General features: G+C 47.8%; 1 protein-coding gene across 1 annotated transcript in view; it reads left to right on the top strand.

Moving 5' to 3' along the window:
* FARSB (phenylalanyl-tRNA synthetase subunit beta) overlaps nucleotides 1-14,504 on the top strand; it is a 134,596-nt gene that overhangs the window by 77,044 nt on the left and 43,048 nt on the right. The window contains exon 16 of the mRNA XM_075340819.1: nucleotides 11,812-11,964. Coding sequence (XP_075196934.1) covers nucleotides 11,812-11,964 — 153 coding nt within the window. The remainder of the gene's footprint in view (nucleotides 1-11,811; nucleotides 11,965-14,504) is intronic.

The raw sequence follows: 14,504 nt of genomic DNA, 5'->3' as shown, positions 1-14,504 counted from the left end.
AACCATGTATGGAGCTGGATCTCTACCGCTTCATTCACCGTATAGCCGCTGTTCTCAGGTGTTGCAGCTCGGTTGCTATTCAAATGAATCAATAATGCAGGAGCTGGAGAGACAAAAACGGCGCAAATCGCGTCAAAGGCCCTCAGGTTTTTTTTTGCGTTTTTGCTGCAGAAATTTCTTGAGAAAATGGTTGTAACCTTTCTGCAGACATTCCCCAGCAAAACATATAGAAAAAAAATTGCTGTGCGCACATTGCGTTTTTTTTTCTCAAGAACATTCTTTCTGCAGAATTTCTTGAGAAAAAGAATGAGCATGTCACTTCTTTTCTGCAGGTACCTACAGGTTTTGCCATAGATAATGGTAAAAAAAACCGCATGTGCGACTGTTATTTTTATTTACATATATATAATGTGTTAGGTATATATATACAGCACAGACCAAACATTTGGACACACCTTCTCATTCAAAGAGTTTTCTTTATTTTCATGACTGAAAATTGTAGATTCTCATTGAAGGCATCACATGTGGAATGAAATACTTAACAAAAAAGTGTGAAACAACTGAAAATATGTCTTATATTCTAGGTTCTTCAAAGTAGCCACCTTTTGCTTTGATTACTGCTTTGCACACTCTTGGCATTCTCTTGATGAGCTTCTGGAGGTAGTCACCGGAAATGGTCTTCCAACAGTCTTGAAGGAGTTCCCAGAGATGCTTAGCACTTGTTGGCCCTTTTGCTTTCACTCTGCGGTCCAGCTCACCCCAAATCATCTCGATTGGGTTCAGGTCTGGTGACTGTGGAAGCCATGTCATCTGGTGTAGCACCCCATCACTCTCCTTAGTCTTAAGCGGGCTTTACACGCTGCAAGATGGCTAGCATCGGCTAGCGATGTCGAGCGCGATAGCACCCGCCCCCGTCGTACGTGCGATATTGTGTGATCGCTGCCGTAGCCAACATTATCGCTACGGCAGCGTCACACGCACATACCTGCTCGTGCGGCGTCACAGCGACGTCACACGACAGGCGTCCAATAGAAGCGGAGGGGTGGGGATGAACGGGACGTAACATCACGCCCACCTCCTTCCTTCTGCATTGCCGGTGGAGGCAGGTAAGGAGATGTTCGTCGCTCCTGCCATGTCACACACAGCGATGTGTGGTGCCGCAGGAATGAGGAACAACATCGCTAATAAACAGGAAACGATTTTTTGTTTCAGGACGACCTCTCCGCGGCAAACGATTTTGACCGCTTTTGCGATCGTTAAAGGTTGCTCATAAGTGTCACACACTGCGATATCGTTAATGACGCTGGATGTGCGTGACAAACACTGTGACCCCGACGATAAATCATTAACGATATCGTAGCATGTAAAGCCCGCTTTAGTCAAATAGCCCTTACACGGCCTGGAGGTGTGTTTAGGGTCATTGTCCTGTTGAAAAATAAATGATGGTCCAACTAAACGCAAATCGGATGGAATAGCATGCCGCTGCAAGATGCTGTGGTAGGCATGCTGGTTCACTATGCCTTCAATTTTGAATAAATCCCCAAAAGTGTCACCAGCAAAGCACCCCCACACCATCACACCTTCTCCTCCAAGCTTCATAGTGGGAGCCAGGCATGTAGAGTCCATCAGTTCACCTTTTCTGCGTCGCACAAAGACACGGTGGTTGGATCCAAAGATCTCAAATTTGGACTCATCAGACCAAAGCACAGATTTTCACTGGTCTAATGTCCATTCCTTGTGTTCTTTAGCCCAAACAAGTCTTTTCTGCTTTTTGCATGTCCTTAGCAGTGGGTTTCCTAGCAGCTATTTTACCATGAAGGCCTACTGCATAAAGTCTCCTCTTAACAGTTGTTCTAGAGATGTGTCTGCTGCTAGAATTCTGTGTGGCATTGACCTGGTGTCTAATCTGAGCTGCTGTTAACCTGCGATTTCTGATGCTGGTGACTCGGATAAACTTATCCTCTGCAGCAGAGGTGACTCTTGGTCTTCCTTTCCTGGGGCGGTCCTCATGTGAGCCAGTTTCTTTGTAGAGTTTGATGGTTTTTGCCACTACACTTAGGGACACTTTCAAAGTTTTCCCAAGTTTGACTGACTGACCTTTATTTCTTAAAGTAATGATGGTCACTCGATGGTGTCGATGGGGAGCGAGACAGTGAGAGACGGGGAGCGAGACAACGAGATGGATACTACCCCGGGTGTGTGTGTGTATATGTGTATATATATATGTGTGTATATATATATATATATATATATCTCTGTTGGCGGCTTTCACTCTATAGTTTATGTACAGAGATCTGCAGCCTGATATATGAACATTGGACCTCTATTGACTGTTTCACGATTTACAAACCCTGAAGCAATTCCGAGAGGTGACCTAAGACGTGATATGTACACAGCAGTGTCGTTTTATCATTGCTGTGCACTGTGCATGTTCTGGGGCTTTTTTTTTCTTCAGGTGGATTCCTTCCTGAATAAGAGGCCGTGTGCACATTGCTTTATGGAGTTTTCCCGAGCTTCTCTTAGCAAATAGTTAGAAAATAATAGACTGGCAGACTGCATCATGGAAGACCTAGCGCAAAACAAAAAACACTGATGTGTGAATGACCCCTAAGGAACAGAAGCCTTTCAGCTTTTCCCTGCATAGTGTGAATGGGGCTGTGTTGTGGTTTAATGTACAGAAGGTGAATGAAAAGCAGCAATGTAAAGAAGCAGATGCTAATGATCAGCTTTATAGGAGTAATGGGGGTCCCCACAGGTGGGAGGATAAGCCCTCCATTGCTATACCTGCCATACCTTTGCTGGCTGATGGGTAGCAGCATTTCCTAATTCATTGGTAAATATGTCTGATTTCATCTCACAGCCATGCCATCTGGTCCTACCGCAGCTGACCAGCAGGGGGCAGGAGATGATAAGCTTCATATAGGTACTATGGCCTCGGCTGTACATCGGTAATATGTCGCTAATCAGTATTGATCGTATTCGTTTGTCGTCATCAGTGTTAGTAGAGACGTTAGTGCTTGTGGACGGGATGTAGTAGCGCTTTTCTCATTACATATACTGTAAGTTCTGGGGTGTGTGCAGAACATGGGAGAATTTCCATGAAATGGGTCAGAGGTAACATCATAAAGTGACAGAAAAGGGCACAGAAGGACCCACCCGGGAAGTGTAATCTTACTGCTGCAGTTTTTCATGGGCCCCTCCTGAACAAGGCAGGAATCACCCTGGTCTGTGAACAAACCCTGACCAGGGGAAGTCTCCTAAACAGCACTTATCAGCCGTCCATAGGATAGATGTATGATCACTGTTGTCCGGTTGCAGAGATCCCATAAATGGGTAATAGGATCAGTACTGGCATGGTCCACCACCACTCTCTATACACGGGCACTGGAGTGGTGGTCACACGTGTCCACCATCACTCCATTCACACAGGGGACTGTGTTCTCATGATTGGTGGGAGTTTCAGCAATCGGACCCCAGGCTGTCTTGGATTGATCATCCATGATGTGGTTAGGGGAGCAGTGTCTATGGGCCAATCCACTAATATTTATTTGTTAAAGCCATATATCAGAACTGTAGGGACTTCATTTAGTTTTGCCCAGCAGACCTGCCACCAACGGTACAGTGTGAGTAGCTGATGAAAGAGTCATTCCCTCATTGTCCTCTATGCGTTTTACATATGGTGGAACTCCAACTCACAGCTGAGAACTTCACAAGCCTCTTTAATAGTGTCAACTGCACAGTTCTCTTCCTCCCCCATTAGTGCCAGCCAAATACTGCGTCCTAGCATTGCCAGCCATGCTGCCCCCCCTTCCCCGAGTGCTGGTAATCCAGTGTACCATTAGCCCGTGTCTGTGGTGCTTGCACTGTGGTAGTCGCATGCTGTTCTCGCCATGTTTTTTATGATGTAATGTCCCAGAGATCGGGGCCGCACTGCACAGAGGCGGTTTTCTTCAGAACAGCAGATTAAGCCGATATTTGGTCACGATGCGGAGGGTTAGTCATCTGTCTAATATCTGAATCACTTTGGCATCGTTGGTATAATCCTTTTAGTACTTTTGCTTCCAGGAAACCCTATATGGCTGCCTTTCTAGTGCAAGGCTGAATCATACGTCAGTAATGCGTTAGTAAATTATTTTTTTTCTCTTTTATCTTGGACACGCCGCAGTCACACAAGTGGTCTGAGATCTGACTCATTTAGGTCACCAAGAAAATAGCTAAAAAACAGCCAAAGATCTTGTGTTAGGCTAAAAAAGACATCACTGTATCTAGTTCATCCAGAAAAAGGAAAAAATGCCCATAAGGTGTCCTCATCTTTGATAATTAATAATAATAATAATAATAATAATTGTATTCATTTATATAGCGCTATTAATTCCACAGCGCTTTACATACATTGGCAACACTGTCCCCATTGGGGCTCACAATCTAAATAAAAGTTTACTTATGGAGTATTTATGGCAATAAGAGTAATCCCACAATCACTGACCCATCTAACTGTATACTGTAATATTATGCTCATGAAAGTGATTTAGGTCCGGGCCCAATTCACACCTGTCAGATTTGACATATGAGATCTGATGAATTCTACTTGCTAGTTCCTTATTTCAGATGGAAATCTTTGGCATCGTTTTCTCTAGGTTCAGTGCTCTAACAGTAAAGAATCTCTCCTTTGTTGGTAAAGATCATTTCTTTCCTCTGTGTGGGGAACCACGGAGGTATTTTGTATTTCAAGACAAGCGTGCAGGAGGTACAACAGTATCAGAGGTCACTATTAATACAATATCATTTATTACCGCCCTGGTGTGTCTGCAATGGGCTACACTGCTCAAATCCTGTGAGTAATGGGAGGTAATAAGTGGAGGACGGGTCTCTATTTGTAGATTTTTATTAAAGGCACGTTCCACATGAACAACATGATGTCCCCAAATGATTGCACACTAGTAAAATGACAGCCACAGCAGGTACTTCGCCTCTGCAGTCTTGCAGCGCTGCAGTCCTGGGTTAGTATCCCACCAAGGACAACATCCAAGGAGTTTGTATGTTCTCCCCGTGTTTGCGTGGGTTTCCTCTAGGTTCTCCACTTTCCTCCCACACTCTCTAAAGACATACTGATAGGGACTCTAGATTGTGAGCCCCAATGGGGACAGTGGCATCTGTAAAGTGTATGGAATTAATAGCGCTATATAAGTCAGTAAAATAAATAAATATAGGTGCGCGTGTACACTGTGGCCATTATATAAATACTGGATAATAAAATCTAGAGATATTTAGATGAAGAAATATAACCTAGAATAAAAACAATGCATTGAAACACTGCAGCAAGTGTGTGTGTGTGTATTGTGTGTGTGTGTGTGTGTGTGTATATGTGTGTGTGTGTATATATATATATATACATACAGTTAGGTCCAGAAATATTTGGACAGTGACACAAGTTTTGTTATTTTAGCTGTTTACAAAAACATGTTCAGAAATACAATTATATATATAATATGGGCTGAAAGTGCACACTCCCAGCTGCAATATGAGAGTTTTCACATCCAAATCGGAGAAAGGGTTTAGGAATCATAGCTCTGTAATTCATAGCCTCCTCTTTTTCAAGGGACCAAAAGTAATTGGACAAGGGACTCTAAGGGCTGCAATTAACTCTGAAGGCGTCTCCCTCGTTAACCTGTAATCAATGAAGTAGTTAAAAGGTCTGGGGTTGATTACAGGTGTGTGGTTTTGCATTTGGAAGCTGTTGCTGTGACCAGACAACATGCTGTCTAAGGAACTCTCAATTGAGGTGAAGCAGAACATCCTGAGGCTGAAAAAAAAAGAAAAAATCCATCAGAGAGATAGCAGACATGCTTGGAGTAGCAAAATCAACAGTCGGGTACATTCTGAGAAAAAAGGAATTGACTGGTGAGCTTGGGAACTCAAAAAGGCCTGGGCGTCCACGGATGACAACAGTGGTGGATGATCGCCGCATACTTTCTTTGGTGAAGAAGAACCCGTTCACAACATCAACTGAAGTCCAGAACGCTCTCAGTGAAGTAGCTGTATCTGTCTCTAAGTCAACAGTAAAGAGAAGACTCCATGAAAGTAAATACAAAGGGTTCACATCTAGATGCAAACCATTCATCAATTCCAAAAATAGACAGGCCAGAGTTAAATTTGCTGAAAAACACCTCATGAAGCCAGCTCAGTTCTGGAAAAGTATTCTATGGACAGATGAGACAAAGATCAACCTGTACCAGAATGATGGGAAGACAAAAGTTTGGAGAAGAAAGGGAACGGCACATGATCCAAGGCACACCACATCCTCTGTAAAACATGGTGGAGGCAACGTGATGGCATGGGCATGCATGGCTTTCAATGGCACTGGGTCACTTGTGTTTATTGATGACATAACAGCAGACAAGAGTAGCCGGATGAATTCTGAAGTGTAACGGGATATACTTTCAGCCCAGATTCAGCCAAATGCCGCAAAGTTGATCGGACGGCGCTTCATAGTACAGATGGACAATGACCCCAAGCATACAGCCAAAGCTACCCAGGAGTTCATGAGTGCAAAAAAGTGGAACATTCTGCAATGGCCAAGTCAATCACCAGATCTTAACCCAATTGAGCATGCATTTCACTTGCTCAAATCCAGACTTAAGACGGAAAGACCCACAAACAAGCAAGACCTGAAGGCTGCGGCTGTAAAGGCCTGGCAAAGCATTAAGAAGGAGGAAACCCAGCGTTTTGTGATGTCCATGGGTTCCAGACTTAAGGCAGTGATTGCCTCCAAAGGATTCGCAACAAAATATTGAAAATAAAAATATTTTGTTTGGGTTTGGTTTATTTGTCCAATTACTTTTGACCTCCTAAAATGTGGAGTGTTTGTAAAGAAAAGTGTACAATTCCTATCAGATATTTTTGTTCAAACCTTCAAATTAAACGTTACAATCTGCACTTGAATTCTGTTGTAGAGGTTTCATTTCAAACCCAATGTGGTGGCATGCAGAGCCCAACTCGCGAAAATTGTGTCACTGTCCAAATATTTCTGGACCTAACTGTATGTGTGTATGTATATATATATATATATATATATATATATATATATATATATATATATATATATATAATGTGTGTATATGTATATATGTGTGTATATGTATATATGTGTGTATATGTATATATGTGTGTATATGTATATGTATATATGTGTGTATATGTATATGTATATATATGTGTATATGTATATGTATATATATGTATATATATGTATATGTGTATATATATATATGTATATATATATATATATGTATGTATATATATATATATATATATTCATTCTCTATCTATGTATGTATATATTATCCCTGGGTGAGTATTCTAAGGCTATGTGCCCACGCTGCGGATTTACCGCGGATTTACCGCGGATTTCCCGAAAATCTGCATCAGCGGCACTTCCAAGCCATTTCAATGGCATTTTGGAAATGCTGTGCCCATGCTGCGGATTTTTCCGCTGCGGATTTGCCGCGGATTTTGATGCGGAAAAATCTGCAGCATGTCAATTATTTGTTGCGGATTTGGGTATAGAATGGGGAAAAAAAAAAAAAAATCCGCATCAAAATCCGCGGCAAATCCGCGGGTGCGGATTTGCCGCGAAAGTCGCGGATTTTCATGCAGAAAAATCCGCAGGTACATTCTACCGTGGACACATAGCCTAAAGGTCTTTTTTACCTTCTACACAGCGGCCTGGGCTCTTATATACGGCATGCTAGAATACTCTAAGGCTCACTGGCGGTGGCCGCAGCTCATAAGGGACAAACCTGGTGACAGGTTCCTTTTTAAAGTGCACCAATAACCAGGATTTTCCTATATAACCTAAAGCCCGTGCTATACTGGCACCAACAGGCGGACTTTATACATACCTTTAGTTGTCAGCTAGGATGTATAGGTTTTGAAACACAAGCGAGTAAAGTTTGTAATGACAGCAGCTGCCTATCAGCTGATAGCTGGGGTGGGTATTCATAGTGATTCTTGCCCCCCTGCCTATCCATCCTCCACCTGTTATTTATGCTAATTCTATCATAGAATTGTTTTACTAAGTGGCTAGAAGGACCTGGGCTGATGTCATACCCATGAGACCAGAAGGGGCGGGGCCTCTGTCAACAGAAAAATAATGTTGCTTCCTACTATCAACTATGTTGGCTGAGGCCCTGTGCCTTCTGGTCACATAAGTATGACATCAGCAAAGGACCTTCTAGTCACTTAGTAAAACACTTCTATAATAGAATTAGCATAAATAACAGATAGGGGGAGGAACAACAGGCAGGTGGGCGGGAATCGCTATGAATACCCACCCCAGCTATTAGGTGATTTACAGCTGCTGTCATTCAAAAAGCTGCTTATTTTACAAATGTTGCTGACAAGTAAAGGTATGTATAGAATCAGCCTGATAGTGCCAGTATAGCACTGGCTTTTGGTTATATAGGAAAATCCTGGTGATTGGTGTGCTTTAAAGGGAACCTGTCACCACTTTTTTGGCGTATAAGCTGCGGCCACCACCACCGGGCTCTTTTATATACAGCATTCCAACATGCTGTGTATAAGAGCCCAGGCCACTGTGAGAACATAAAAAACACCTTATAATACTTACCTAACGGTCGCGCGGTTGGCCATATGAGCATCTCCGTTGTCCGGCACCGCCTCTTTTGGCCATCTTTGTTCTCCTTCTCTAGCCGCAGTGCATGATGCGCCCGACGTCATCCACACTCGCCGTCATTCAGGTCCTGAGCAGGGCAGATCAAAGTATTGTAGTGCGCCTGCGCAGGACCGGCGAGTGTGTATGACGCAGCCACTTCATGCACACAGGCTTCAGAAAGAGGACGAAGATGGCCGAAAGAGGAAGTGCCGCCACCGAACAACGGAGACGCCCATATGGTCCACAGCGCGACCGTTAGGTAAGTATTATAAAGTGTTTATGTTCTCACAGCGGCATGGGCTCTTGTATACAGCATGTTAGAGTGCTGTATATAAGAGCCCGGTGGTGGTGGCAGCTTATGCGCTAAAAAAGTGGTGACAGGTTCCCTTTTAAGTTTTTCTGGTTAAAAAAACCCCTAAAAAACCCTGAACAAATCACCCTATTTTTCACGTGTTACTATTTCCTTCCTGCAGGGTTTCTGTGCATTTCTTTTATTCTAGGTTATATTTGTCTGTGTAATGGCTGGAGCGCTGATATTACGATTACAGGGCACATCACCACTGCAGCCAGTCTCTGAAGTCCGTGGCCTTTAACCCCTCGGTCAGATAATATCCAAATGTTATTGACACTGAAATATTAAATCCAATGAAGCAGTGACCCTCCATTTGTCTGGAGTACACTTATTTCTAATAAATATTGCCATCACTTTTGTGTCAAATTTGGTTAATTACATGACAAACTGAGCGAGATGCCACAGGTTTAAATGGCTTCATGTGTCCAGAATTCCGCTCCAATGGCTGCACGATTTGGCTGAATTGTTGTGGCTACATGGCGGGTGGAGTTGCAGCTTTCATGTGGTTTCTTTTCTTGTTTGTTTTGAGGCAGTAAAAATACAAGTTTTCTGGCTCGGGGAAATGCTTCTTTTTTGGGGGGAGGCAGGGACTATTTGTTCCATAAAGCACTTTTTCCAGCCTTATGATTGCTCAGTGCCTTTTTTGGAGCCTTTCCCATCAGGAGACCCTTCAATAAAGTCACACGCACTTTATTTTCTCCCACCAGGGAGCTAAGGCTAAAAAAAATGCCAAAAAGACTGAACATCAAAGTGGTTTTACATTAAAAATGAATAGAACTGTAAAGTGTAACTGTTATTCTAATTTTTATTCCATAATGTACAGCAACCGATTTTAATAAACATTCATATATAACTTCTAAATGAAATCCAGAAGAAAACCTTTCCAAAAACTTTCTAGATGTCCCCCCAGGCTGTTTCTGAACCAGGCATAAGCTCATTGTCAGGGTAAATCCTTATTGTACTACGCACCCGGAATACGGCCTTGTTAGCCTGGGGGCGAAGCCTAAATGTGTGCATGCGCCATGCATTATGTCAGGACATTGGCAGTTCACCTCAATCTTTGGCAAAGTGCTGAGCTCTGTCAGCTGTATTCGGCGCACATCCACTCCTCTCGGCGCGCTGCCTCTTCGCCATCTGCTCGGCGCGCTGCCTCTTCGCCCTCTGCTCGGCTCGCTGCCTCTCCGCCCTCTGCTCGGCTCGCTGCCTCTCCGCCCTCTGCTCGGCTCGCTGCCTCTCCGCCCTCTGCTCGGCTCGCTGCCTCTCCGCCCTCTGCTCGGCTCTCTGCCTCTCCGCCCTCTGCTCGGCTCGCTGCCTCTCCGCCCTCTGCTCGGCTCGCTGCCTCTCCGCCCTCTGCTCGGCTCGCTGCCTCTCCGCCCTCTGCTCGGCTCGCTGCCTCTCCGCCCTCTGCTCGGCTCGCTGCCTCTCCGCCCTCTGCTCGGCTCCCTGCCTCTCCGCCCTTTGCTCGGCATGCTGTCCCTTTGCTTGGCGCCACGGCCCCTCTGAAATGACAGTTATGTTTTTAAGTAATTTAAAAAAACAAAAAAACATTTCATGTGTTTTTCGGGGGGAGCTGACCCAAAAACGTCTGTGCGCACGTATCCTAACACAGGAGATTGCTGGCTTTCCATATTTGACGTTCCCGGCCAGACATCATGTAAATGGTGTGGAAATGGCAGTGATATCTTTCCAATTGAGCTCAAATATTTTGCAGTGGAAATGCCTGTAGCTTGTGGCCTTCCTGTGTGAGGGTATGCTAACGGGTTGCTAACAGCCCCCTACCTGACAACCCTACTAACTAAGCTATAAGACCCCCTGACAACCTTCCTGTTCATAATCACCAAGCAAAAAAGAGAAAAGTCTTCCCACCAGCAGTTAACCCCTGCCGTTCCCCGCCGTAGCCTTCGGAACTATTGCACTATTTAATAACTCTTTTCATCTTTGTATTCTGGGCGCTGTGACTTTGTAGTGTGCGGATAATGGCTGTATGTTGTGTTCTGAGTCTGGTCTGCGGAGCTTACATGTGAGCCCTTCATTATACGCCTCATGCTCGCGGAGCCTCCTGTCATGGATAGATGTGGCATGTTGTATAATTGCTGTTCACTGCAGGGGTTGTTGGAAGAACAGATAAAGTGGTTTGGGCCTCCGTCCTCCGGACATGGCGGGTGCTCTGCAGATACCGAGCGTTTGATGCTGACAATGTGCAGCTGGCGTCCGACTCTCCTGCGTCTGTTCCCAATTTCTCCTCTTACTTCTACAAAGAGCGCGTCTGCAGCTGATTTGGGCTTTTCTTTATCTTGTTTGTCTACTGTTTACGCCGTTCTCCTGTTATTTTCATCTCTCATTTTTAATCTTGGTGATTTCTACTTGTCATACTCGCCTCCATTTTTTTTTTTTTAGTTTGCTTTTCCTCTTTTGAAGTCTATGTAGATCCAAATGCTGGTGATCCCCGATCCATACTGGGCTTACAGGGAGGAATGGGGCCTACACTGCCACTGAGGACAATTGTGAAAACCTGCTTAGATTACGTAGATCTTAGCTTTATTTAATCTGATGATTTATCACCTGGTTATTGATACCAAAGCGACTATTAATGAAGTACGGTGACACCAGGGAAGCTTAAATTTACATCTCCTTGGATGGACTACACAAAAACTGTCTTCTGGCTTCTTATGTCCTCCACTAAGTATCACTGGCTACATCTTTTAAATGATAAGAAAAACAGTAATATATTTACTTATTTATAAAAAAAAATATTTTTTTTAATTTTTTTTTTTTTTCCTTCAAGATGTTGGGGCGAGGAATCATCGACACCTCTGTGCGGTGTATTACAACAAGAACCCAGGGTTCGAGGTCATACATGGCCTGCTGGACCGGATCATGCAGCTATTAGCGGTCAGTCCTGGCACAGAGAGAGGATACCGGATCAAAGCTGCGGAAGGTAAGAGCGTATACAGTATATACAAGTACTGTACTTGGGTAGAAATCTGGCAGAAATGAAAAAAAAACAACTTACCAAAAAAATGTAGGTTGCTTGGTTTTTTTAACCCCTTCACGACCATGGACGGAAAGATCCGTCATGGTGCCCTGGGCCTTAACGACCAAGGACGGATCTTTCCGTCATGGCGTAATCGCGGCACCGGAGCCTCCGGTGACTGCGAAAAGTTAGCATAAACCGCAGATTCGGGGAGGAGGGGACCTGTACCTGACCTCAGGAGGGGTGGTGCCTCTTCCCCGGACCTACGGAGGCTGTGATTGGTTGAGCGGCGTTTGTCAGCCAATCACAGCCACTGTAATGTTCCAGCCATTTAAAATGACTGAAACATTGAAATCCAGCCCTGGCCAGTGCAGCTATAGCACTGGCCATTGGCTGGAGCTGGGTGACCTCACTGGATCACCCTCCCCCAGCTCCAGTAACTCTGATTGGAGAGATCGGCCTTATGACCGCTCTCTCCAATCACAGTTGACCTGTTGCCGGTGACCGCCCCATCAGCTTCACTTGTCGGCCCTGCAGCACGCCAGCACAGTGAGTGTATACAGTGCAATGGCAGGGCGACAATATCCGGTCCCATGCTGTTATGTGACCGGAGCATGGGACCCGGAAGTTGCCGCGCTGCCATTGCACTGTATGAAACCGGCCTCCCGATCCGCCGCTGCCCTCCGCGATCTGCCACCCGCACCCCCACCCCTCGTATCTGCTGCCCGCACCCTCACCCCCACACCTCCCGATCCGCCACTGCCCTCCGCGATCTGCCACCCGATCTGCTGCCCGCACCCCCACCCCTCGTATCTGCTGCCCGCACCCTCACCTCCCGATCCGCCGCTGCCCTCCGCGATCTGCTGCCCGCACCCCCACCCCTCGTATCTGCTGCCCGCACTCTCACCCCCACACCTCCCGATCCGCCGCCGCCGCCCTCCATCTGCCACAGTGCCACCGCTCCCCCCGATCTGCTGCCCGGCCCCTTTCCCTCGTGATCGGCTGCTCGTCCCCTCACCTCCGTGATGTGCTGCCAGCCCCCTCCACTCGAGATCGGCTGCCCGCTTCCTCCTCCGTTATGTGCTGCCCGGCCCCGCCCCCTCTCCGTTATGTGCTGCCCGGCCCCGCCCCCTCTCCGTTATGTGCTGCCCGGCCCCGCCCCCTCTCCGTTATGTGCTGCCCGGCCCCGCCCCCTCTCCTCCGTTATGTGCTGCGCGCCCCCTCTCCGTTATGTGCTGCCCGTCCCCTCCCCTCCGTTATATGCTGCGCACCCCCTCTCCTTTATGTGCTGCTCGCCCCCTCACCTCCGTGATGTGCTGCCCGTTCCCCCCCACCTCTCACCCCCGTGATCGGCTACTCGCCCCCTCCCCTGTCACCCCCGTGATGTGCGCTCCCTCCCCTGTCACCCCCGTGATGTGCGCTCCCTCCCCTGTCACCCCCGTGATGTGCGCTCCCTCCCCTGTCACCCCCGTGATGTGCGCTCCCTCCCCTGTCACCCCCGTGATGTGCGCTCCCTCCCCTGTCACCCCCGTGATGTGCGCTCCCTCCCCTGTCACCCCCGTGATGTGCGCTCCCTCCCCTGTCACCCCCGTGATGTGCGCTCCCTCCCCTGTCACCCCCGTGATGTGCGCTCCCTCCCCTGTCACCCCCGTGATGTGCGCTCCCTCCCCTGTCACCCCCGTGATGTGCGCTCCCTCCCCTGTCACCCCCGTGATGTGCGCTCCCTCCCCTGTCACCCCCGTGATGTGCGCTCCCTCCCCTGTCACCCCCGTGATGTGCGCTCCCTCCCCTGTCACCCCCGTGATGTGCGCTCCCTCCCCTGTCACCCCCGTGATGTGCGCTCCCTCCCCTGTCACCCCCGTGATGTGCGCTCCCTCCCCTGTCACCCCCGTGATGTGCGCTCCCTCCCCTGTCACCCCCGTGATGTGCGCTCCCTCCCCTGTCACCCCCGTGATGTGCGCTCCCTCCCCTGTCACCCCCGTGATGTGCGCTCCCTCCCCTGTCACCCCCGTGATGTGCGCTCCCTCCCCTGTCACCCCCGTGATGTGCGCTCCCTCCCCTGTCACCCCCGTGATGTGCGCTCCCTCCCCTGTCACCCCCGTGATGTGCGCTCCCTCCCCTGTCACCCCCGTGATGTGCGCTCCCTCCCCTGTCACCCCCGTGATGTGCGCTCCCTCCCCTGTCACCCCCGTGATGTGCGCTCCCTCCCCTGTCACCCCCGTGATGTGCGCTCCCTCCCCTGTCACCCCCGTGATGTGCGCTCCCTCCCCTGTCACCCCCGTGATGTGCGCTCCCTCCCCTGTCACCCCCGTGATGTGCGCTCCCTCCCCTGTCACCCCCGTGATGTGCGCTCCCTCCCCTGTCACCCCCGTGATGTGCGCTCCCTCCCCTGTCACCCCCGTGATGTGCGCTCCCTCCCCTGTCACCCCCGTGATGTGCGCTCCCTCCCCTGTCACCCCCGTGATGTGCGCTCCCTCCCCTGTCACCCCCGTGATGTGCGCTCC

This window comes from Anomaloglossus baeobatrachus, chromosome 3 (assembly GCF_048569485.1).
Source record: "Anomaloglossus baeobatrachus isolate aAnoBae1 chromosome 3, aAnoBae1.hap1, whole genome shotgun sequence".
NCBI classification, from domain to species: Eukaryota; Metazoa; Chordata; class Amphibia; order Anura; family Aromobatidae; genus Anomaloglossus; species Anomaloglossus baeobatrachus.
The sequence above is the reverse complement of the archived record's forward strand: the minus strand, read 5'-3'. Positions and strand labels throughout refer to the sequence as shown.